The sequence below is a fragment of the Pantherophis guttatus genome, chromosome 3 (assembly GCF_059756535.1).
Source record: "Pantherophis guttatus breed Tessera chromosome 3, ASM5975653v1, whole genome shotgun sequence".
Lineage (NCBI taxonomy): Eukaryota > Metazoa > Chordata > Lepidosauria > Squamata > Colubridae > Pantherophis > Pantherophis guttatus.
The window spans coordinates 63,876,554-63,901,253 of NC_142065.1; the positions used below are offsets into that span (position 1 = coordinate 63,876,554).

General features: G+C 36.9%; 1 protein-coding gene and 1 pseudogene across 2 annotated transcripts; one reads left to right on the forward strand and one right to left on the reverse strand.

Annotated features, from left to right (window-relative positions):
- Nucleotides 1–1,540: 1,540 nt before the first annotated feature.
- Nucleotides 1,541–4,147, reverse strand: LOC117664250 (solute carrier family 25 member 3 pseudogene; annotated as a pseudogene). The gene has a single exon (XR_015733106.1). The product of XR_015733106.1 is annotated as a solute carrier family 25 member 3 pseudogene (transcript).
- A 4,789-nt stretch (nt 4,148–8,936) lies between these two features.
- Nucleotides 8,937–17,117, forward strand: DMRTB1 (DMRT like family B with proline rich C-terminal 1). Its single transcript, XM_034415111.3, has 4 exons — nt 8,937–9,710; nt 11,815–12,050; nt 14,243–14,387; nt 16,162–17,117. The coding sequence occupies exons 1-4, from the start codon at nt 9,287–9,289 to the stop codon at nt 16,260–16,262; spliced, it is 906 nt and encodes a 301-aa protein (XP_034271002.1). The 5' UTR covers nt 8,937–9,286; the 3' UTR covers nt 16,263–17,117.
- Nucleotides 17,118–24,700: the final 7,583 nt, after the last annotated feature.

Sequence of the window (24,700 nt, forward strand, 5' to 3'; positions counted from 1 at the left end):
ATCTTTAACTACAATAAGAAATTTGAACATTGTTGAATTTAAAAAGTTCATAACTGCAGTGCACCAAAGTTGTCTCTTTTATTCTACTGGCATTAAAGCTTTAATTTTAATTTGCTCTAGCACAAAATCTTATAAGGAACTTAACTTCAGCTAATCAAAATCTCAAAGTGGTCTTCAAGTTTCTCATTGTATCCACAATGCAATTTTTGCAACTCAAAGCTAGACTTTTGAACATAGGAGAGGGATCTGAATCCATGATTATTTAACTATCAGTTAAATAAATCCCCTTGGATTTGCTCTTCTGATATTGAGAAGTTCCTATTAATTCCTTGAGGCCAACCCCTAGAAACCAAGCTTAGTATGAGGGTGCAAAACAGCAAGTGACATGGATCACTGTGTGTCACAACTGTTATGTTAGAATCAATTGTTCTCTGAACCTAACAGTTTAAAAAATCCTACTTACAAAAGAATCTTCACACCTGATTTATTTTATAATTTTAGGTTTGAGGTTATTTTATGTTAATTTAAACCATCTTGTGTGATATGATCTGATGGATTTGATCTGATCCTTGACGAAAATTAGGCAATATTGCTGTTGATCACAGCAACAGTATTACATTACCAAATTTACATAACAATTACACAATAAACTTTTTTTTAAAAAAAAAAAGACCTACAAATGGTTCATGGATGCCTACATAGTAGATAGCCTACTGCAGTACTTTTTATAGAACTGGAGCATAATGTACTTTTCATACTATGGATTTTCTATTTCTGTTTCTATGGATCATCACAACTTTCCACAGTTGCCAACATTTCAGAATCACCAACAAGGACATGTTTATTACACTATTTAGTTCACAGCTCTCTGGACAAGTCCTCTCCTTCCATTCCCACCCCCACCCCTGCAATATCATTCTGTCTCTCAAGCTACAAAGGAATTGAAATGAGACATGAGTAACTAGGTATGAAGTTATATTTGACATAGCTGGAGCTCTCTTACCTAATATCAAATCAAAGCATATCCAAATAATGAGATCTAACTAGCTCTGCAGAGGATTGGTGCTGTTAAAGAAGTCTTATCTGAAACCAAAATCGGGAAATAGATCCAAATAATGAGTGAAAGCAAAGTGTTGAAACAGAATTTGTCACTGATCAATTGATTCAAAATCTTCTTTCTTTTAAATTTTCAACATGTACTACATTTTGCTTTGCTGAGTAGATCAATGGTTGTGCTGCCTTCTAGAAGTTCGGATTATAATAGCAATTATTCCTGATCATTGAACCTTAAACATTTATACTAGGCTCTAGAAAGAATACTTAGGTCTTGTGGAGACAGCAGAAAATAATAAACTAATTGAATATAATTTTAAGAATTAGGTTACATCTTTAAAGGTATAAAAGACACTTGGATATCACTTATACAGTAAGTGCAATAACACTAAATGGCAAGACCATTCATTTGAAATGAAAAAGATTGCTTTTTTGTATAAAATATATAGTAGCTAATACGTTTTAAAAAGCATTGTCCAATACGGGATTTATATTTCTATAATAACCACAATAACTTTATTTTGCTGTAGTAACAATAAATGTTCAAATTAAATTGTACAACAAAAGAAGGAATAACATACTGGTAAAGGATCATCAAAATGCAGAATTTTAGCTGAGTTCGAAGAATATTATGGTGTATTGTTTTTATTTCTATAATTCCAGTAACTTGAAGAATGCTCAATCAAGAAAAAAATAGATTTGGCTCAAATCAGAGGCTACAGCATTTTTATACAGAGAAAGAATTATTCAATATATATAAAACATGTGCATGTTTCAAAAATAATTTGGAAGAAGTGCACCTATATAAGTCTGATGGACTGCTTTAAGAACAGAGAGGAACAACATTCATGCAAGTTCCAAAAGACTTGTCCAATAAACATGGAAATCACAATACAAAATTACTTTTTTCCCCTTTTCCAGCACAGTAGATTCTATGTGGACAAAAAGAATGCTTTTTTAAAGATTCAAGCTACTAATAGAAACTTTTGTAGTTAGACCAAAATCTATAAAAAAATGTCCTGCCACAAAAATACATATTTTTCCATATATAAACAGGCACTTTGGATCATTACAGATCCATGACACTTAAAAATAAAATAAGTTTTCTAATACACTGCTTCTAAGAATGCCATTTTTCAGAGTGTATACTTTTATCTTACTTCAAATGTAGAATCAGATTTAGCAAATGAACACCAAAAATTTTGTTCAGTATCTTAGAATCACAGTACTGTCTAGGCTGCTTGACAACAGGTCCTACTGACAATAATTATCATATCATTACAACAGTATTAGAACAACCAACTTGTCTAGCAGTTGCTATTAACTGGTTAACCTTAAAATATTTAACAGCCTATAAAAACTAGTAATTGCATTATCTGCTATGTATTTTGAGTGCAGTTAAGAACAAAATAAAACTGCAAGACAATGTTATTTTATTAAATGACATGCATTAAAGTTTCATTAAGAAACTTCTTTTATAGATTGCTGAAACTCTCTAAAGCTTAGTTCTGGGATTGAGTAACACTATAGCAAATTTCCCTGGCTCAGTGATATTCACAAATCAGGTGAATTAAACATTCTTATAGAATTGGAGTATCCTTGAAACACAGCCACTCAGTATGGATTTAATTTTGAGAGAGTTTCTTTTTCAAAGATTCGGGCATTTCAGGTGGGGGGGGACGAGGCAACTTGAGATAAACTTTAACTGAATCATAGATGAACCACTGCAGTCCAGTGAGGGTACCAATCATCAGAATACGGGTGAAGAGGCCTTTCCAGATCCCATGCATGCCCAACTTCTTGAGAACACCCAAAACAGTGGTGCCCCTTTCTTGGTTCAGCACTGATACCACAGAATCAGCCGGATGTGAGACTATAGCACAGAAGATGCCAGCAATATATCCGCCAACAAATGTGACTCCAAGTTGTTCCATCTTGCTGCACTGATCTCGTGGCTTAGGAATGACGTATTTATAGAGTGCTTCTATAGTTCGTTCAAAGCAGGAAAACTTCATCATGGTGTAAGGGATCTGTCGCAGCCAGAGGGGATATACTCCCTTATAGAAAGCCCAGAGTCCTTCTTCAATATACATCTTGGGAGCTGCTTCTCGCAGTGTTTTGGCATAACCGCGCTGGGTCTGAATCCGTACCTTGACTGCTTCCATCGGGGCCAAAGCAATGTCAGCAAAGAATTCGGCACTGGCTGAAGCAGCGAGGTAGAGGCTAGTCCGCCACAGATAAGATTGCTCTGGACCCAAAAAGTCAGAGTACTGTAACTTGAAGAATTCATAGAGACCAAACTTGCCAAAGCCCTGCATGGAATAACCTATGGCTGTTGGAGCCCATCCTTTAGCCAGGCCAGGAATCCCCTCCTCTCGCACCGTAAGAGAAAGGCCTTGCATAAGCCCTTGGTAACGCCTGGGTTCCACCTGCATGCGGCACTTCACCACATCCAGTGGCACAACAGCTGTGTGCGTTGCACCACAACTCACCACCCCACCTAAGGAGCACATCAGCAGATAGGTAAATGAGCCATACTCGCAGGAGTACTCCTCCTCCACCACCTGTCCTGCGGGACTGTCTTTTTTGGTTACTGAAGCTGCTGACAGGCTGAGCAGATCCCTGGGTGGAAGGGCTGGGCTGCCATCTTTGGAGGGCTCCAGGTTCATTTCCCTGCAGCTACTTGACAGCCCAGAGTAAAAGGAGGGCCTGTTGCTGCCCCTGCTGCTTCCTTCTAGGATCCAGGTTGTGGGGCACAGCCCTGCCAGCAGCTGAGACCAGGGTTTGGGGTGGGGACTCTTGCTGCCTTCAAGGGCCTCCCCTTCCATTTTGTCTTCACTGTTGAGGATCCTGCACTCAGGGCCACTTTTCTTAAGGCTCCTGGAAGAAGTCTCATCTGCTTTCCAGAACCAGGATATGTGCTGAGAGAAGGGAGCCATGATATCCCTGGCTCCTTCCTTCCAAGACTTGCCTTTCCTCTGGTCTGTGGATGGGCCAGGCATACTCCGTGCACAAGGAAAGGCCTGCTAATAGCTGAAGCTATTGCCTCTTTCCAACTGCCAGAGAGTTCAGGGTTCTTCTGGCTATAGAGATGTAGCCTAGAAGCGGCAGAAGGAATAGGACTGTAAGTGGACACTCTAGTCACTCTCTCTGTGGTTTAGAATAGTTAGCTGGAAACAGAGGAACCTCAGTGAACAAAATTTGATTAAAGAATAAAAAGGTTCAGAGAGTGGGGGAGGCTATTAAATGCACAAAATATATGGGCAGGAATTGCATGGCCTCAGAGAAAAAACTCAAAGGTGCCACGTTCTAAATCAGTAATAACCTTTAATGAGAATCCAAAATCTTTAGCCTTTTTCTCCTAACTTTTAAGCAAAGCCTTCTAGTTTTTGTGTATCAGAGGCACTGGTTCCATATTTCCATGAGTTTTTTCTGGGACAGAACCTTTGGGACAGAATGTTTATTTATTCCTACTGCTTTCAGTTTTAGGAGCAGCACTTATTTGAAGACACTATTTTTGCCATTTGCTTTTTGGTCATAGAGCCTGACTTTCTACCTACGATAGCATGTGTATTTGTGTTCCATATTTAAATCATCAATAATAATATGTTATTACTAACACAGAGGTGGAACATGGGAAATAAACTTCCATGTTCCTCAACATTCCTCAATTATAAGGAATATTTCATGCAATATTAAAGATCTGATTACCTTAATATGCAACAGATAGACTAATTATTACATAGCTATGCAGTATCAAGTGGTATGTGTCTATCAGTTTATGTAAATATCATCCTGATAGATGTATGGTACAAACAAAATAAATAAAGCTACTTCCATCTTAATCTTTTTACTTTTTTTTCTAGTCCGAAAAAAAGATGGAAATCTGAAGATAAAATACAGGATAGTACAAAATGGAAAACAACGCAGCCTGGCTTATAATAATAATTTGTTCAATAAAGCAGAGTGATTAATGAAGCTAATCACACACAAAGAAAACTAATAGAGTCACATCCTGTCAGACTTCACAGGAGACACAAGCAATAAATCTCAGTTCTCTAAGAACTCAGTCTCCCTTTCAGGGAGTATGGTAACTAGGTAACAGCAGATACTTCACAGACCCAACAGAGCTAGATGGTGGAGCCAAGAAAAAAGTAATAGATGTGCAGAAGATCTGAGTAGTGCAGAACACAAGAATCAAATCTTTTATACATGTCAGCCTCAGGGTGTAAAACCTAAGCCTCCCCCCCCCCCACTCTTCAAGCTAACAGTCTTTTAACTCTTCTTTTCTAGTTTTTGAGTATCCGAGGCACTGGCTCCATATTTACATGACAGTTCTGTTTGGGATAGAACCTCTGGGACAGATGTTGGTTTATTCCTTCTTCCTCAGTTTTAGGAGCAGCACATATTTGCAGATAGTATTTTTGCCATTTGCTTTTTGGCCAAAGCGTCTGACTTTCTACTTATAGATAACAGGAATGGTGCAACCTCAACAAATTTATGTGATAGGATTAATGAAAAGTCACCTGAAAGCACCCCTAACTACTATAACTTGTTAATATAACAGAAGCAAATCTGCTGGAGAAAGAAGGGAAAGCATCAAGATAGAGGATACAAAAGAACTAGAGGGAAAATAAAGTTCAAAATAGTTGTATGTGGAAAGAAATGACTTAAATGGTTGCCTTCGTTTTCTTAAATAGCTGTGTGCAAAACCACATGGCCAATTCCCAGAACACATATGTTACTTGAAACTTCAATTTTTCCTATGAACTAAATCAATGGGAACATTTGGAAGATGGTTCAACTATTTCAAATGGGAAGATTATGGAACTGGGTTTAATGTTGTCAAGGGCAAAGTCTGGCCCGGAAACAGAACAGGAATATTGCAAAATGCTTCCCGATTTAGAACATTCCATTCTGGAAACGGATGAGCCATCTTGGAATGCTTGGCTGGTCTAGAACTGGACCAAGCTGCTTTCTACATCAACTTGCCAACTTTAGATGAATTCTAGAAAACTAAAGAGTAGTAATTAGATAAGGAAGCATTTAGAAAGTCCAGGGCTACAGGACAGATAGAAAAATAGCAACAATTATATAAGGTGGCAGTAGCGAACATGATATACTTTTTTCTAAGAAAACTGCATTTAAAAAAAAATCACCAGGACTTGAGTTCATCTTGAAAATAATATCTTTTATTCTGCCATTTAAATTATAATATTAAATGAATAAATGTCCTTCATTATACATGTGTGAAACCTGTACGTGCCCTGAGGATTATACTCTATGTAAAAGAAAGATTGGTCTGTTTGCTTTCTAGGCATTTAGATACCAGGGTTTTAATGTATTATAGTTGATGAGACAATTCAGTACAAGAATTAATGGCAAAATGTGAAATTCCATATTTTACCCCAACTTAGAAAATCACATACAATCACATACAATACAGTACAAATAAATACAATTACATCTTTCAGTTCCCTATATGCTATAGCAATTTACATGTAAGGAAATATAGAAAAGCTTTCTCTAAATCAGATTAAAACCTTTGCCGTCAAATATGCTCTATGATAGATTTCAAAAGATTCCTACCTCTCGAAGATGTTTCCCCTGTAATTTTGAAATTGTGACTCACATTCTACTCCATTGTGAATATTAGAAGAGTTTTCAGCTGGGTATAATATGGCCTATTTAAAAACTGAGGTCAAGTAGAGGTACTTCTTAAAGTTAAATTCTGACATTAAAATTTTATTTTCAATAAAAATCCTAGAATTACACTGGTGATAGCCAAATTTTAGCTCTCCTTTTTTATGAGCCTGTAATCCCTTAATTTGGAGTAGAGTTGGTGTGACTGGATAGAGGTAGTCAAATTTTAACTATGGCTATAAAAAAAAATAATGTCTTTACTAATACATTAAGTTTTAAATTTGTAAAAGTTTTGTGTTGTATCATGAACTTTTTTATTTGCAATACTAGTTTATTTTATGCTAAATCTTTTGATTATGTCTGTGTTTGGGTATTTTGTACTGTATATAATAAATATTACATTCCATTCCATGCATTTAAAAGTAATTGGGTAATTCTATTTTATGAGCGGTTTAATTCTCTAGCATGTGGGTAGGTCTGAGCTTGCCCATGGGCTGGAAGGCATATTATTTATTTATATATACAAAAATAGTATACCCTTATTCGTATCCCTTTTAGAAATCAGTTCACAAAACATAAAAACAACAGTAAAAAGAATGTCTAATTATCAAAACGTGTTATTAGACAGCAGGGTTAACTGCAAAACATTTGAGGAAAGAAATTTCTAAGACATGCATACAGATATGTGGGTGCACAACTAGGGTTGGCTTTTGAAAGGCTGCTTGAGTGCACAGAAGACATGACTACTTACGTTCTTCAATAAGATTTTGAATTCTGTGCAGAGTAAGATATAGTATGTTTTAAAAGCAGGGGGGAAAAAACTACAGGGATAGTTGACATTGAAGCAAAAGCTGGATCCAAAATTCCTATCTATTACTATTAGATAAAAACCCTTGTGAAGTTTGAATCAAAGAGAAAATATTAAGAGTGACTAAAGTACAAATTCAAAAAAACATTTTCTTTTGCACAAGAAGTTTTGTTTGTTTAAGGTATTGTATTTTTCTTATCTTCCATATAAGCAGCCTACAGCCATTAAATATTTATACTTTAATACATTACTCTAAAATGCAAAACAGGAGAAGGAAAAAACACAATTTACAATGATAACTGGAAATATTTAAATTATTAGGAAACCAGTACGTAAATGTTGATTTAAATACAGAAAGTCAAATAATATGCTCCTGGAAAAAAAGGGAAAGAGTCCTTTAGAACTTTCAGGAAGTTGTTAATATGGAAGTGCCTTAGGACTTCCATAGTCCCAGTCCAGCTAATTAAAAAGCAGAAAAGCATTTCCAATGAAAATTAAACTTTGTAAAATTCTGCAAATGCAGATTTATCATCAATGTACAGCATAATTTTTTTTTACTTATTATTGCTTCTTTATTTGGACAGAGTTATTTTTTAAAAATCCAGTATGAGTTACTGTGGAATTCATTATTCATATCATAAACAGATTTGTAAGTAAGTGGCACAGTCATAAAAATCCAACATTAAAAAGTCACTGTACAAGGAAACAATTTAATAATCTTCTTTTCTTGCAACATAATTAAGCATACAGAATTATTTATAAATTATGTTTGCTCTTTGTTTACTGTATTGGAATAAGATATAACTTGGGAACCATAGGACAGTTTTCATTTTGCAAATTGATAAAAATAAAAATTCATGTCGTAGTAATGATACCACTCAACCCTCTAGGCAATAGGACAGTTTATTGCATCTTGAAACCAACTTATGGACTGCCTCTCAGGTTCAGAGAAATAAATCTATAAATAGTTAATTTGTACTGAGAAACAGATACATACAATGTCCTCACAACTTGTGTGGATATCAGAAATCCCAAAGGAAAGAGATTTGGAGTTTATGATACAATCACTGTTTAATAAAGGAAAAAGACAGTTGTTTCCCCTGCATGTCACAAGATATGAACTCATGCACATCTTAACCAATTACTGTCTGAAGTTCAGAATTGAAACAAATGAGCAGGATAATTCTAAGGTAGCACAGGTATCAAAATCAATTACTTGACTTGTATCTTGTATAAAATGTTCTCCTCTTTTCATCATGCCATCTCAATTAATATTGCACACCACAGATTCTCCACTGAAGCACAGAACTGTACAGTTTGCATCTGGCCTCTTAAATCTTTCTTGCAGAGCCACCAGAGGATAGAATGTCTTGCTTTCTGCTCACAAAAATTATCTGTGGCCCTAAAAAACAAAAACTCCACCTTCTTGGCAAAGAGACAAGTTCTGTAGGTTTTGCAGGGATGGAAGCTCTTTTCATCATGTTGAGTTTCCAGTAAAACAAAGTTTTCCAGAAAAGGTTTGTTTCGAAATAGTCTTCAGAAATAAAAAAAGAAGAAAGGAATTGGACTATTTTGTCGCTTACCACAAAATACTACATTTTGTGATCTGAGACCCAGCACCAAATGTTCCTCCTTCTTCACAAAGCAGAATTCTTCTTTCCTAGGCTAGGGCCCAGGCTTAATTGCTAGATTGTAACCATTTTTGCAAGCAAGGAGAGCAGATTTCAGTGCATACCATTTTAGAACCGGTGTGGATCTAGATTAGAGAGAGAGCTGTTAGCCATGGAGAATCAAGATGGGACTCAATCTCTTCGGGCTCCGAAATGTTCACGTTGCCGGAATCATGGTTTTGTGGTACCAGTCAAGGGTCATGCTGGTCACTGCAGGTGGAAACAGTGCCCATGTGAGAAATGTTCTCTTATCACTGAACGCCAGAAGATCATGGCTGCGCAGAAGGCCTTAAAAAGACAAGGACCAGATTCACCACTTAGAGAGACCTTGCCTCCCACTCAGGGTAGGCCCAGTGAAGAAGGGGCAGCCATTGCTAGCAGTAAGAAGGGCCTAAAAATGAATTCCTCAGAGTCTTCCACTCATGGGTCAGTTGTGCATGAGGGAATTAAAGTGACTTCAGCAGTTAGCTCCAGTACCAGAACAGCGAATAATCCAACACCACCTAAACCGAGCTCTCCGACCTTCATAGATTTAGGTATGTGTACTAGCCACAATTATTCAAACATTGGTGATTAGCTGTCTTTTCTGTTTATGAATTTAACTTTCTATTTGTTCTGAGCATCAGTGATGTATGTATCCTGCTATGCCAATTTATTACTGGTGATAATTTGGATTATTGTTTTTCTTTCCCCAGTCCAAGGGTGATATTGCTTAGCTGTTTATTTATTTACTGCAGCTTCCATATCCTGCTTGAAAGCTGCTCCACCATGCTTCATTGTTGCAAAACTAAATTTACACAGCCAGAATCTGTACTGTAGGAGTCAAATGAGTTGCAGCAGGCCCAACAAAACACTGACCTGCCAATCAAACAAATATAAAAACAAAGAGTCTAGAATTAATATGATGTGTACTATATTTTTACCACATTCCTTTCAGCAAAGGGAATATTTCAGTGTTAATGAAAATAATATGCTCAATTGATTTTTGTATGAACAAAAGAGGACAAACCTGTGACTGCTGCCATCTTTTGTAACAATTTATTTTTGCATTAAATTGATATTGTACAAGCTGTATTTTGAAGAATATTTAGAGATGCAGTGTATTTAAGGAAAGTACCTTAATTTGAATTTCTCTGCAAAATTCAAATTGCATTGGTTAGTTATTTTTAAATAAAGTGGTGTTAATCAATATCTTAAATACAGGGAAAGTGTAGAAAATATATTTGTGGAGTCCTCTGCGAGCTAGGTTGTTTTCTTGCAGATATTTTCTTGTGTTGATGATGTTAGTTTATTTGGGTAATGAAACATCTGCAAGAAAATAACCAGCCTCAGAGAGCACCAAGGACCCTTCATTTAAACCAGGGCTACAAATATTCTCCTGTAATATTATATTTACCAAGGTGATAATGAACATTGTTCATTAAATCAACAGGTTCAAAATTGTTTATCAAAAGTAAACCTGAAACATTTCAAGGTGTTATACATTTCACAATTATTCAGAATTTTTGTTACATTAAAAATAGCTTATCCTCCATTCTGCTCTCTTACTGTTTTAATTGGGATCCATGTTGTGTTCTATTTATGAATATGGATTGCCATCTACTGGCTTGATATAACATTAAATACTATTAAGATACCTTGCGATTTATTTTTGTTGCTTGATCTGATAACATTAAGTTTTCTACTTAAGAGAAAAAATGAATTTGTTTATTATGGTTCATTCTAATTCAAAAGGTCACTGAGTTATCTGTATCGAAGTTCCTTGTTTATATAGCTTTTTTGTTGTTATTGTTGCTTGCACTTCCTAATTTTGATTATTATTTTTTTGTTACCCTTTTCCCTTTTATTAACTCCTTTTCTTTGTTTTGGTATTTCACATTTTTATGAAATTTAATAAAGTTTTGATTAAAAAGGAAGAAACAATTAATTGAATTAGTCCAAACTATATAAAACAGTAAATTACAGTATCACGTTTTATGTTAATATATCTCCTATTCATAAATATTTGATTTAGTTTGAATATTGCGTAATATATGTTTCTCGCCTCTGCTTCTCTGTGACTAACAAAGGTCTCTATTCATTCTTCCAATTGATACAAATCATGAGTAACAACTCTGCATTAGTAGGATCTTGGCCATTTAAGGTGTCTTGAGTGTAGGGCCTTTACACCTCTCAGTGGAACAATTATTAATTTAAAAAACACTTCCTGCATTTAAGCTGTCCACTCATTCTTCAATGTTCTCAAGGATATGTACCTGGATAGGACACCTAAAGAGTATCTTCTTGAAAATTTAATTAGCCAAAATGCAACACTTTCAGGATGTTAAAATACCATACAGACCTTTATATGTTGCTGATACCAGCCAGTTTGGTCTAGTCATTAAGACACCAAGCTAGAGCGCAAGAGGCCATGAGTTCAAATCCTGACTTGGCCATGAAAGCCTCCTGGGTAATTTTAGGCCATTTACTCACTCCCAACACACCTCACTGGGAAAAATAAGAAGAGAAAGGTATGTTGGATATATTCCCCCCTTGAGATATTTGTAAAAACGATAAAGGCAGGATATAAACAAACAAATAAATACTGGTAACCCATTTAATCCAGCCACCATCCATTTAATCTAACTTTTTTTTTAATAGACCATCCCAATTTGCCTCAAGAATGTATTGCTGTGTGTCCAGAATTTGGGGAGAGGGACCCCCCCAAAATGTATCCTGGTTACTCTGGGATGTATCCTTATCCATTTTCAATGGGATTCACTATCAATCAACCATCTTACAGAGGTCCATCTCCTGCACCTGTTTTGCCTCTACAAACAAGTTTCAGACACTTTTCCAGCAATCATGGACCAAGTAGTGTTCCTGCTTCTATACCAGTAAGTATAGTTTTCTCCATACATGGTTTAATACAGCTCACATAAGCACAACACCCTCAGATGTCTTTTGTAGCTAGCCATTGGTGTAATAATTGTGAATCAATGGCATAGTTCGAATTTTGAGTATCTTGAGTGTACTGTGGTAAAATGGTTATCATGTGAGGCATAGTCAGTCACAAAACACCAGAAACCAAACCAGTAAGATTACTACTCCTTTCTATTTACTCTCCCATGGTGACATTTTTTTTTTGATTGGATAGTCACATATTCACACAAAGCAGCACCTGGCTGCATGTATTTCAAAAACTGCACCTGAACTCAGTTTTTGGCAATAAAATGAATGATAGAGCCTGGCACTATGCTTTTCAGCACATTCACATTCCATTTTTTTTTCAATTAAAGAATGATAGAAGTGCCAAGGGAAATGCCTGAAGATGCTGATATCTTGATGCTGCCATACTGGGAACCCACTAAGTTTGGATAGCAGACAAGATTGATGAATCATTAATAGCTGCTAGGGCTGTACACTGATTTCATAAAGGAGCCTGAGTGGCGTAGGAGGTTAATGCCTCCTAAGGCAGCATTTAACATCCAGCTGCCTGCAATTACTGCGAGTTCAATTCTCACCAGGCTCAAGGTCGACTCAGCCTTCCATCCTTTCTAAGGTGGGTAAATTGAGGACCCAGTTTGTGGGGGCAATAAGTTGACTTTGTATAAATATACAAAAGTATGAAGGCTATTGCTTAACGCATTGTAAGCCGCCCTGAGTCTCCGGAGAAGGGCGGCATATAAATCAAATTAAAATAAAATAAAAAAATTTAAATTCTATTGAATGTTATGAATGATAATAGTATTTCCAAGAAAATCTCAATGTTCTACTTTTAGAATTGTCCATTTAAATTGGCTACACATTGGTATGTCCACACCCTTCAATAGAACATTGATTTGGATGCACAGTTGATGGTTTACTCCATTATAATCTCTGGTTTAGAGCCCCCTAGCTGATGCAACTGCTAATACATCCAGTGATAACTATGATTGGGGAGTTAATCTAAAAGTATAGGGAAAAGAATGTGAGAGGAGATGGTTCTGTCATGTCTGAATCAGAAACAGTGCTTCTTACACAATGAATTTGCAACGTTTCTATTAAATGAATCCCCCCCACACCCATGTTTCTTCCTGGTACTTAATTACATAAATGCAAGCAAGGACATAGCATACTACTAGCCCAAACTATAAAGGCAAAACCATTTTGTCTCCCCTATGTATGTCAGAAAAATATTTTTTAAAAAATAACTATATTTTTTTTGAAAATTAGGAATGGACTAATAACAACTTAGGAAAATAAAAAAATGGCAAACATACACTGTTAAGTCTTCTCTGTTTGAAAAACACAGTATTGAACTGTTATTTCTCTTAAATATGGATTGTTAACTACCCAATGCCACGGCTAATGAAACTGTTGTTGTTGGATCTTAATATCATTTATTTACCATTTGGCATAGGGATTTGGATTTCTTTTAAATGGCTGCTGTCTTTTCCAGCTGTGCCTATCCAAGAATTGAGTTGGAGGAAGTAAATGTAAAACTTGAAAATGTTCTTGATTTCCTTTCCAATTATAAAAACAAGTCTAATAAAATTATGTATGATAAATAAAGGTTTCTGTCAGATTGACTTCCATTTTAATTGCTTTCTGGAAGCATCTGAAAACTAGGCACTTCTAAAGGAGATTTGGCATGTCATGCCACTGTGGCTGAGGTACACACACACACACACACACACACACATGCAGTATAATATTTTAATGTTTAATCTGATTGTGGCTATTTTAATTGTTATTGTGTAGTTTATCAGAAAGATAGATGATTATATATATGTATATATATGTGTGTGTGGGCAAGTTTTGGTGTATTTGGGTCTTTTCCTGTGTAATACACCAAATACCCAAATACACCAAAACTTCCATACCTCTACCTGTGAAAATCTACAAAAACATATATGTGTGTGTCTGTGTGTATATACATTCACACAGAGAGAGAGATGATAGATAGATAGATAGATAGATAGATAGATAGATAGATAGATAGATAGATAGATCGATCATAGGATAATGGCCTAAATTTCACGACTTTGTAGCTACCATCTGCATAGTTCAGTTCACCAGCCATTCATGCACTTTTGTTTTTATATAGCTACAGGACACAGGTGGGGATTTCCGGCCAGGATACTATACTCCACTGTCACCCTTTATACCCCGAGGCTTTCTGCCAGGGATTCACTACCTTCCACCACCTCTCCAGCTCAACCTTGTAACTGAAGCTACAAAGGAAACATCTGGTGAGTAATCAGAATATTTGGTTGTGCAGCTGTTACACTGATGTTTGCAATGTACTTACAGGCATTCTTCAACTTAACAGTCGCTTAACAACCATTCAAAACTACAATGGGCCCAGAATAGGTGCTTTATGGCCCATAAAACATTTCTCCCTTTGTAAAATGTCATGCCATCCCTGCTCCTCAGTCACTTGACCAGATTTCAGGTGCTTGGCAACTGCCTTGCCTTTACGACTGATGCCCCATGGTCACATGACACCTTTCAGAAAATGGATTCACACTTACAACTGCAGCAATTCCTTAACAACTGTGGAATCGCTTAATGACCACAGTGATTTGCTAGTTACACATATTAGATTTAGATAAATCTAATGCAACTAAATTTTACCAAGAGGATCATACAGATTTCATAATGTTTATATTGTGCAGATTCAGTCTACCTAAATTATTTTCTATGTACATTCCTGTACTGCCTGCATAATTCCAATAGCAAATGCTTTTATGATCTTGTAAACCAAAAAACTATTTTTAATTATTAGCCAACATTGAGAACATCATCTGAACTCCTGATTCCATTATTTGTTCAAACTACAGGGGCACATAAATCAAGCATAGGTTCACTTTAATTGTATTTTAAGTATATCTGGGATTAAATCATGATCACATCACAACATGAGATTTTGGGTGGTAATAAATATTTATTATTAATATCTTAAAATATTTAACTTAAAATTTAACTCTGCTGGTCTTCCTCAACCATATAAGAACAATGAAAGAATATCTGTGTAAACTTCAAAAAAATTTAGTGTTTTCCCCAAATAATTTATTGCAGGAAAGCCATATTAAATTTACTGAGAATCATTTTTAAATTCTTTCTGCATATATAAGTAGGGAAATAGTGGCTTTTTTTCAACAGGAAAAACTTTTCTCAAGTATGTGATCTAATATATTCCAAGATATTCTACATCCAGGGATTTATATCATATTGTCCACTCTCATAATTAGGATTCAGGTAGTTCTTGAGTTACAAACATAATGGAGGCCACATATTATGGTCCTATGTTGTAACAGTCATAAAACGGGTCGATCATATGACCGACCAGATTTTATGACCATTTTCTCAGCAGTTGTTAAGTGAACCCATGGTTCACTATGGACCAGTTTTGCAAAAAACTTGAAGTGAGTACCAGTTTTTATCAAAACCATCATAAAATGCAGTCATGTGACCATGGAACACTGCAAATGGCCATAAATGTGGCTTTGTTGCTGAGCATCTGAAGTACAGTCACATGATGAGGAGTGGCAGGGTAATGGTCGAAACTTTGAATCCAGGTTGTAAGTACCGCCAGATAGGACTGTTGAAACTTGTAACAATTGTTAAGTGACTGGTCGTAAGTTGAGAACTACTTGTACTTGAAAAATGGTTCTGTGTTGTACAGCTACAGTCAGTCAAATAGCTCAAATAATTATTTTCAAACTAATATTCTCAGTAATTGCCTATTTAAAATGCATATATCACTATGAACATTTATATTTGTTTCCTAGCCTATTATTATATTAAATAAATAAGAAACAAATGTATTCAAAGTGAAGTAATAAGTATCTTTGTAATACTTATTGGAGAGATGGCTTTTCAAATGACACTCTGTAAATAACAGAATTGTGTTGTGAATAAGAATATGTTTTGCTTTTGCTATTTAAATAATAGTAATTGAATAAAGCAGAAGAATTCTGTCCAAGCAGAAATTGTAGACTATTTTTTGCTTCTATATTTTAGTTTCCACTGAAGACAGCCAGGATTCTGCAGTTATATGTAAGCCCAGCCAAACATCTCAAGAAGATGCCTCTGAAGATTGTTCTTCATATAATGAACAGTAAATCTTCACCATCTAAGTTGAACTATTGCTTTCAAGTGCCGCCTTTCTAGAAATGTTATTTTGTATTACTTTAAACTATATTGCTGCTAATCCTAATTTATCGGTCAGATAAAGTTAGAATACAGCAGTTATACAGTCCTATTTGCATTATTGGTGTTTCATGTTCACCTAATAAGTCCCGCTACAATTTGTTGTCTTGATGCCAAGTTGCAAGTTTAGAAAGATATTCCTGTATTGAAAATCATCACTGCAGTCCCCTAATTGCATGTCAGATAGTGAATGTAGGCAGAGCTCAGAAGTGATGTATATTGTGAGAAGTCAGATGTGCTTAGTAAGATTGTGCTAGGATTGTGCTAGAGAAGTCAGATTGTGCTAAGATTTTATGGTAGAGTCATAGATATCTATGACTCTACCATAAAATCCTAGCACAATTTAACATATTGCCCAGCCTAAGCTTTGGAAGGAAACATACTGGTTAGCTTTAGGATTTTCAACTTTTATTAGTTGATGCCAGTCTATAGTGTTAGTAGTTGTTTGCTATAGCAGCCTTTTTCAACCTAGTACTATTGATATATATATATAAGTTGCAATTATGGAGTCATGGTGCAACTGAAGGACATCAAGTAAGGAAACACATGAAAAGATTAATCTACCAATTCCTCCATGCTAAGCTGCTCTTAAATTATAAGAACAAGTAGTTCCTTTGCAGATGCCGTGTTTCAAGTTGGAAAATGGCACTAAGAAAAATCTGGTTTTAGCTAATAACTTTGTCTTAATTGTATTTCCAGTTTAGTTCCATTACCTGTTGTAAAAATACTTATATTAGCCTGTTACAATAAAACATTTTCAAATGGTGGTACATTCTTATATATCTTTTCTTCTATACAGATTCAAAAATTACATTTTGAAATGTGTTAGGCATTAGAGGATAATCGCTAATGAGTTGATGAAGAAATGAAAAATTCAAAGTAATATCAAGAGTGCGGCTAGTGAAAATTTGAAAAGTGATTCTTCCTTGTCTTCCCTTTTGAGAGCTATAGTAGGCATTAATAAAAAGTTACCCTTTCAACATTTTTTTTTTCGTTAGGAACATTCAGCTTTAGAGTGTTGGGAAGAGGGTTAGATTCAGCATGAAAACAGAGGATGCTTTTCATGGGCCTTAATCCAGTGCAAGAGGTTCACTTGAAGTAACCAAGCAAAAAGAGAGGTGATAAATTTTAAAGTTTCTGAGCCTGGACCATCTGGAGTCTTTACCAGCGATTTTCAAATTTCACAACTCTAAGATATGTGGATTTCAACTTCTAGAATCCCGGTTGGGAATTCTGGGAATTAAAGTCCACACATCTCACAGTTGCCAAATTTGAAAAACTCTAGTCTAATACCTTTTACTGGAAAGCAAGGACAACTCCAGGCATAATCGAGGGGTATTCTATGAGCTTGGTTGTTTTCTTACAGACATTTCATTACCCAAACTAGGTAATATCATCAGTGCTGATGTCTAGTTTGGGTAATGAAAATTAGTCAGCCATTCACTTTGATATCACTTTAAAGTTATACCTTAAATTAAAAAAGACACACAGTACGTTTGATATGCTTTCCATGTAAGAGCATAAAATGTGTTCCAATAGACTGAAAGTCTAGTCAGTTTTTCTGTAGGAAGCCCTCAAGCAGGACATGACAGCAATACTACTGTACTTTGGATACATGTGGTAATATATTGTCACTGTGAATAGTTCCCATTATATTTTAGTTGTTTCAAATGCCTGCAAAATTTATCAGAAGTGACAGTGAAATAAATGAGCATAGCATTAGTATATTTTCCAGACTGCCTTCAACTTCCTGAGGCTTTTCAAATCTTAGAGGTAAGATGATTGAATTCAATAGGAATACTTCCAAGTAAACTTGCATAGGAATACTTCCAAATAAACTCCCAATGGTGCAATCCTACTGTCTGTTTCTAATCAAAATCAAATAAATGTGAACAAGGTTGTTACATCATTGACAGTGTAATGGACAGTCAATATTAGAGAGCTACACCAGTCAATATTAGAAAGTTACAGTAGTTTTTATGCAGCCCACTCCACAGTAGCTGACATTTAGCTGAGGAGAAATTGATATTTTTTCCAGTAATAAAGAATTTCAGCTGAGTACTAGTAAAAATCAATACCATTGAGGAATGATCCTAAAAATAAATAAAGCTACACTGTATTGTAAAACACTAAGTGGGAAAGTCTCTGTTTCTAAATATTCGCTCAATAAAGAAAGCTACCAAATGGAAAATATCATTTTGTTGGAATCTATAGTAAATGTTTTTGCACAAGAGCAAAAATATTAGTCTCAGACTGACTTTAATTACTATTGTTGTGTCCAGTTTGGAGAGCCAGCTTAACATTTGTAAGTAGAGAGTAAAATATATTTGACTGCTATTAGAGCCAATAAACATAGAGGTAGTTTAGTGGCTGCCTTGTTTAGCAACTATTCACAGTTACAGTGGTGATGAAAAAGTAACTTTGCAAACCAGTACTTGCCTTTATGACTTTCACAGGTCTGGAAAGCTGAGGAAAGTCGAAGTAAAATGATAAAATTGAGGTGTTTCATTTAGCAATTGCTTCGTTTAATGACTGAGTTGCTGGTCTCAATTGTGGTTGCTAAACAAAGACTACCTGTACTCAGGATTTTTTTAAAAACACTTTCTACATGAATTTCTAGTTTCAGAGGCAAAATTGAATACTCAAGTTTAGGAGAGCAACTGAAAAGAATATGGAGTAACATTCTCATTTAAATCTGGCATTTTGTTTATTTTAGGCTCTATTCAGTGTTCCACAATGAAGATGTGATTGGTCTTTATGAAGCATTGTTTTTTTTAGCAAGTAGAAAATCACTTTTCTTAGGGTAGATCAATTCTGTCTGAGATTTTCCCTGACCTAGATTTGCACTGAGTTATCCATGAGAGAGAGCTTTGTAAGTCCAGTGGTGTATTAACCATTAAGCAGACTAAGCCCGTGCTTAGAGCATCAGGCCCAAAGGGGGCACCACAACGTTGAGAAAGAAAAAAACCCCAATGAAGATTTGTATAGTATGTACAAAGAAAGGGGGCACCAAGATTCGTCAGTGCTTAGGGCAGCAGTGAGCCTTAATCCGCCACTGTGTAAATCGTAAACTCTAAATGATAGCTGAAGTAACTAAATAGTAAAGTAACAGTAAATATTTAGTGGATTATGAAATATACCTCATTTTTTTGAGGTACCTCATTTTTTTATAGCAGTACAATTCCCCAGGACAAAAATTAATGTAAAAGTATGGGTTTTCTAGTTCTAGCAAAAGAAAAAAAATCTAAGAGGATACTATCAGGAAAAGCTTTGCAACAGCATAGCTATCTTTCCTCCTGTATTTAAACTGTAAAGGTCTTCAGGCATTACTGCAACTCAAGCTTTTTCTTATAACCACAACCATATTTACATGGCACACAATTCATACAGCAATGCTCTACAGAAAAGAAGAAGCAAGCTTTGCTTGCATGTGCAGAATAAGGGGGAAATAATCTTTAACTCCCAGAAAGCTGATTCCGAACTTGGCAAAAAGCTTCCGTAGAATTGCCATTTACTGGATTGATCTTGCATTTTAAATCCCTAGTTCTGTATTATGAAGCTACATTGTGAGTGTATTGCCTTCTGAAGTAGCTCATGCCTTGAAGAATAAAATGATGAAGGGAGGAAAACACTGTTTCTTTCTTTGATAACAGTGATTTCACATATCAGTATGTGATACTTCTCTTTCTGCATGAACCTTCCAAGTTTATTTTTTAAACAAGTTGGCTTCTTTTAGAAAGCTTGAGTTCCAAACCAAATTAGAAAGCATCCATTGAAGCAGGACTAAACTGCATGCTGGGTTGACTGCATCTGTTATGTCTAGCAGCAAATATAGTTTTCTCCAGATATTTAACCTGTAAGGGAACACTCCTACTCTTTTGTTTTTATTGCAAACAAGCAATTAATCACCCTAATTGCTCAGGTACCCAGAAGCTTAGGATATTATAGTAAAGCAAAATATATGACATTCAAAATACCCCAAGGTTTTTAAACATTCATTCTAGTAATGTAAAACTTGTTTAAATCAGAAAAAAAGTGCTCTCGAAAGAAAAAGACTGTAATAATATTTTGTATCATTGCTTTTAAAATCTAACCTCTTATTTGGCGATAAGTGGCGAAGGTTGTTCAGAGCGTGGTGGCACGACAGCTTCCCCAGCACCTGGATGAAGCTAACTATCTGGACCCGTACCAGTCGGGCTTCAGGCAGGAGTACAGCACAGAAACGGCATTGGTCGCGTTGGTGGATGATCTCTGGAGGGCTCGGGACAGGGGTTGCTCCTCTGTCCTGGTCCTATTAGATCTCTCAGCGGCTTTTGATACCATCGACCATGGTATCATGCTGCAGCGGTTGAGGGGTTTAGGAATAGGGGGCACCATACTGCGGTGGTTCTCCTCCTTCCTCTCCTCTCCGACCGCTCGCAGTTTGTGTTGGCAGGGGGGCAGAGGTCGACTTTGAGGCGTCTCGCATGGGGAGTGCTGCAGGGGTCGGTCCTCTCGCCCCTTCTGTTCAACATTTATTTGAAGCCGCTGGGTAAGATCATCCGTGGTTTTGGGGTGAGAGTCCATCAGTACGCTGATGACACTCAGCTGTACATCTCCACCCCAGACCACCCCAACGATGCCTTGATGTGATGTCTCGCTGCCTGGAGGCCGTGCGGGTCTGGATGGGGAGAAATAGGCTCAGACTCAACCCTTCCAAGACCGAGTGCTGTGGCTTCCGGCATCCCGATATAGTCAGCTGGTGCCATCGCTGACTATTGGGGGTGAATCGCTGCCCCCCACAGAGAGGGGTCGCAATCTGGATGTCCTGCTGGATGCATGGCTGTCTTTTGAAGAGCATATGACGGCCGTGGCCAGGGGGGCTTTTTATCAGGTTCCCCTGATTAACCAGTTGCAGCCTTTTCTGGACCGGGACGCCTTGCGCACGGTCACTCATGCCCTTGTCACCTCCCGGCTGGACTATTGTAATGCTCTCTACATGGGGCTCCCCTTGAAGAGCACTCGGAGGCTCCAACTGGTCCAGAATGCAGCGGGTGGTTATGGGTGCAACCCGTTGTGCCCACGTGACACCCTTCTTGAGTGAGCTGCACTGGCTTCCAGTGGTCTTCTGGGTGTGATTCAAGGTGTTGGTTACCACCTTTAAAGCGCTCCATGGCATAGGACCCGGGTACCTTCGAGACCGACTTCTGCCACCAATAGCCTCCCACCGGCCAGTTTGCTCCCACAGAGAGGGTCTCCTCAGGGTGCCATTGGCCAAGTTATGTCGGCTGGCGACACCCAGGGGAAAGTTCTCTGCGGGAGCCCCAGCCCTGTGGAATGAACTTCCCCCGGAAATGTGTAAGATCTGTGACCTCAGGGTATTTCGCTGTGCCCTTAAGACCCTGCTGTTCCGCCAGGCCGGGCTATCAATGTAATGATTTTAAATTGGATGTTTTAAATTTTAAAAAATTAAAATTATTAAATTATTTTAAATTATTTTAATTGTTGTTTGCCTTTGTGCTTTTAATAGGCTGTACACCGCCCTGAGTCCTTCGGGAGAAGGGCGGTATAGAAATAAAATTATTATTATTATTATTATTATTATTATTATTATTATTATTATTATTATTATTATTATTATTATTTACACAGTTTGAGGTATGAAAATCTATGGAGCAATGTATGCTTTTTATGAATATCAGAATATTATATTATCACATTATAATAGTATTCTGGTATTATTATAGTTCCTATGTTTATTTTAAATCTGCCTTATAGTATTTGTAATTTTACCTAAACAATTCCTGACTTTTGAGGCCCTGGACGTAATCCTGAATCAGATTCGGAATGTTGAATGGTATCAAATATTCTAGCAAGATAAGAGTCAATTTATTATTGGACTGTCACTCCTGTATTATTCTCTATTGAGGCTCTGCTAGAACTAGTACAAATACACTCACCATTTAAAGCAGGCAGCCTTGTGCTCCTAACTATTATATCTGGATACATTTCCACTGATCAAATCAACTACCGTTCTGGGGAAATAAGTCCACTAATTCCAGTTCATCTTAGGTCTCTGATGAATTAGAGATGAGCAAAATGCAGCGATGAGATATGAAATATCTCTTCTCCCTCTAAACTGTTCAGAATCTCTTTCATTCTGGTAGCAGTGGCAGTTTCCAGAAGTAAATTCTCTGAAATTAGAAGAAATCTCTGGAAATAAAGTTTGAAATATCTTGAAGAGAATAGATTCCTGGGGTCATGTACTCAGGGATTAACCCAGAGTGTTCTGATGTTAGTTTTTTTGCTCACCCCAAACAGATGAAAATTCTGAGTTTGCCCTACCTACAAAACCTTTGCACTATGTTTGCACTACATAAAAGAAATGGCTCTTTGAACAGGCTGTGGAGCACAGCTTAGTTATAGTATTTGTGTACATAATTTTTATAGAGTTCCTGAGCAGGAAGACAAAATATTTGCAGAAATTCTTTTACTACACACTTCTCAAAAGTAATGTTCCCTTAGTCAGATCTCTTCCTGTTTGGATTATTCACACTGTCATTGTGGACAGAAGACATACTGGCTGGAAGTGACAGCAATGCAAAGCTCACAGTTGGGAAATCATATATATCTCCCCAATGAAACAATGGAGAGAATGCAGAAAATAAAAAGTATGATTACAAACAAAAAATGAGTGACTTTACTGAACTAGTTCAATTCAGAGAAACAAGTTAAGATGCCTGTTTCTCCAAAACTCTTCCTTATGCCATCTTTGCACACGGTTTGGAGTTCTGAGGTAAATTGACTTAAGCTTTTTTTTTTAATTAAAATTAAAAACTGGAGCTCCCTCTTGTGACCAGAGAGAGTTGCAGTTCTAATATAAACGCCATCAGTGTTAGATTCTAATGTCAGCCAGTTCCTGTTCCTCATTGACTTTGCTTGTCAGAGTATCGCAAAAGGTGATCACATGATCTTGGGGCACAGCCATGGTCATAAATGTGAACCAGTTGTTAAGCATCTGAATTTTGATCACATGGGAATGCTGGAAACTTCTTTTCTTTTACATGGCTCTGGCGATCCAAGCTGAGTTGCCTGATTAGCAACTCGTCAGAGCCATTTAAAAGGAAAAAAAGGTTCTCATGATCGCGCGGCTCAGCTGGGCATGGTGGGCGGGGGCAGGGATTTTTGCTACTGGTTCTCCAAACTGCCCGCCGCCATTGCTACCTACTCGCCCAAGCCGGTCCGAACCGTGAGCATTTCACTCCTGGGTTACAGTCTTTAAAACAAAATAATGGACTTTTGAAGCAAAGAAATATCAGCTTTCTTGTCTCAACATCTTTTTTTACATCGTGGCGACCAAAACTGAATGCAGTATTCCAAGTGTGGCCTTACCAAAGCACTGTAAAGTGGTATTAACACTTCATGTAATCTTGATTCTATCCCCCTGTTTATGCAGCCTAGAACTGTGTTGGCTTTTTTGGCAGCTGCTGCACATTGCTGGCTCATAGTTAAGTGATTGTCTAGTAGGACTCCAAAATCCCTGCCACAGTTACCACTATTGAGCAAGGTACCACATATACTGTACCTATGCATTTTGTTTTTCTTGCCTAAATGTAGAACTGTCAAAGACTAAGTGTTTTTTATACAATGACAGAAAATAAAAGACAACATGAATAGTATAGAAAATAATCCTTTTACAAGTAATTTGTGGGGGGGGGGGACTTGTCATACATTTCCATATGTATATGGAATGATTGTGATTGTGTTTAGGAGTCTCACAGCCCATGGGTAGAAGCTGTTTTTAAAGCTTTTTGTCCAGCTGGCTATACTTCAATGTCTTCTGCCCGATGGTAAAAGTGAAAAGAGACACTGGCCAGGGTGTGAATCATCCCTAAGTATCTTTCTTACTCTGCTGAAACAGTGAGACCTGGCGATGTCATCCAATGGTGTTAGAGGGCAACCAATGGTTTCTTGTGCTGAATTGATCACTTTCTATAGTGCCTTCCTGTCCGCAGCTGTTAGACCAGCATACCATACTGTAATGCAGTATGTGAGGACGCTTTCTATCATGGACCGATAGAAAGAAGTCATCAACCGTTGTTCCACCTGATTTTTCTGCAGAACTCTAAGGAAACAAAGTCTCTGTTGAGCCTTACTAACCACCGGGGACATGTTTTTCCAGGTGAGATCTTGACTAATGAGCACTCACAAGAATTTAAAAGAGGAAACTCTCTCCACACGCCCCCCCCCCCTTGATATACAGTGGCGCAGGTTCCTCTCTGTACTTCTGGAAATCCAGCACCTTCTCCTTGATTTGATAAATTGATTTGATAAATCTGATAAATCAATCATTGCTATAATGACAATTTGA

Excerpts from the sequence above, each read along its gene's own strand:
- DMRTB1 (XM_034415111.3), top strand. The coding sequence starts at position 9,287 with ATGGAGAATCAAGATGGGACTCAATCTCTTCGGGCTCCGAAATGTTCA. Across the intron at positions 12,051-14,242 it reads GTGTTCCTGCTTCTATACCA|CTACAGGACACAGGTGGGGA; the intron begins GTAAGTATAGTT and ends GTTTTTATATAG. Across the intron at positions 14,388-16,161 it reads AGCTACAAAGGAAACATCTG|TTTCCACTGAAGACAGCCAG; the intron begins GTGAGTAATCAG and ends TCTATATTTTAG.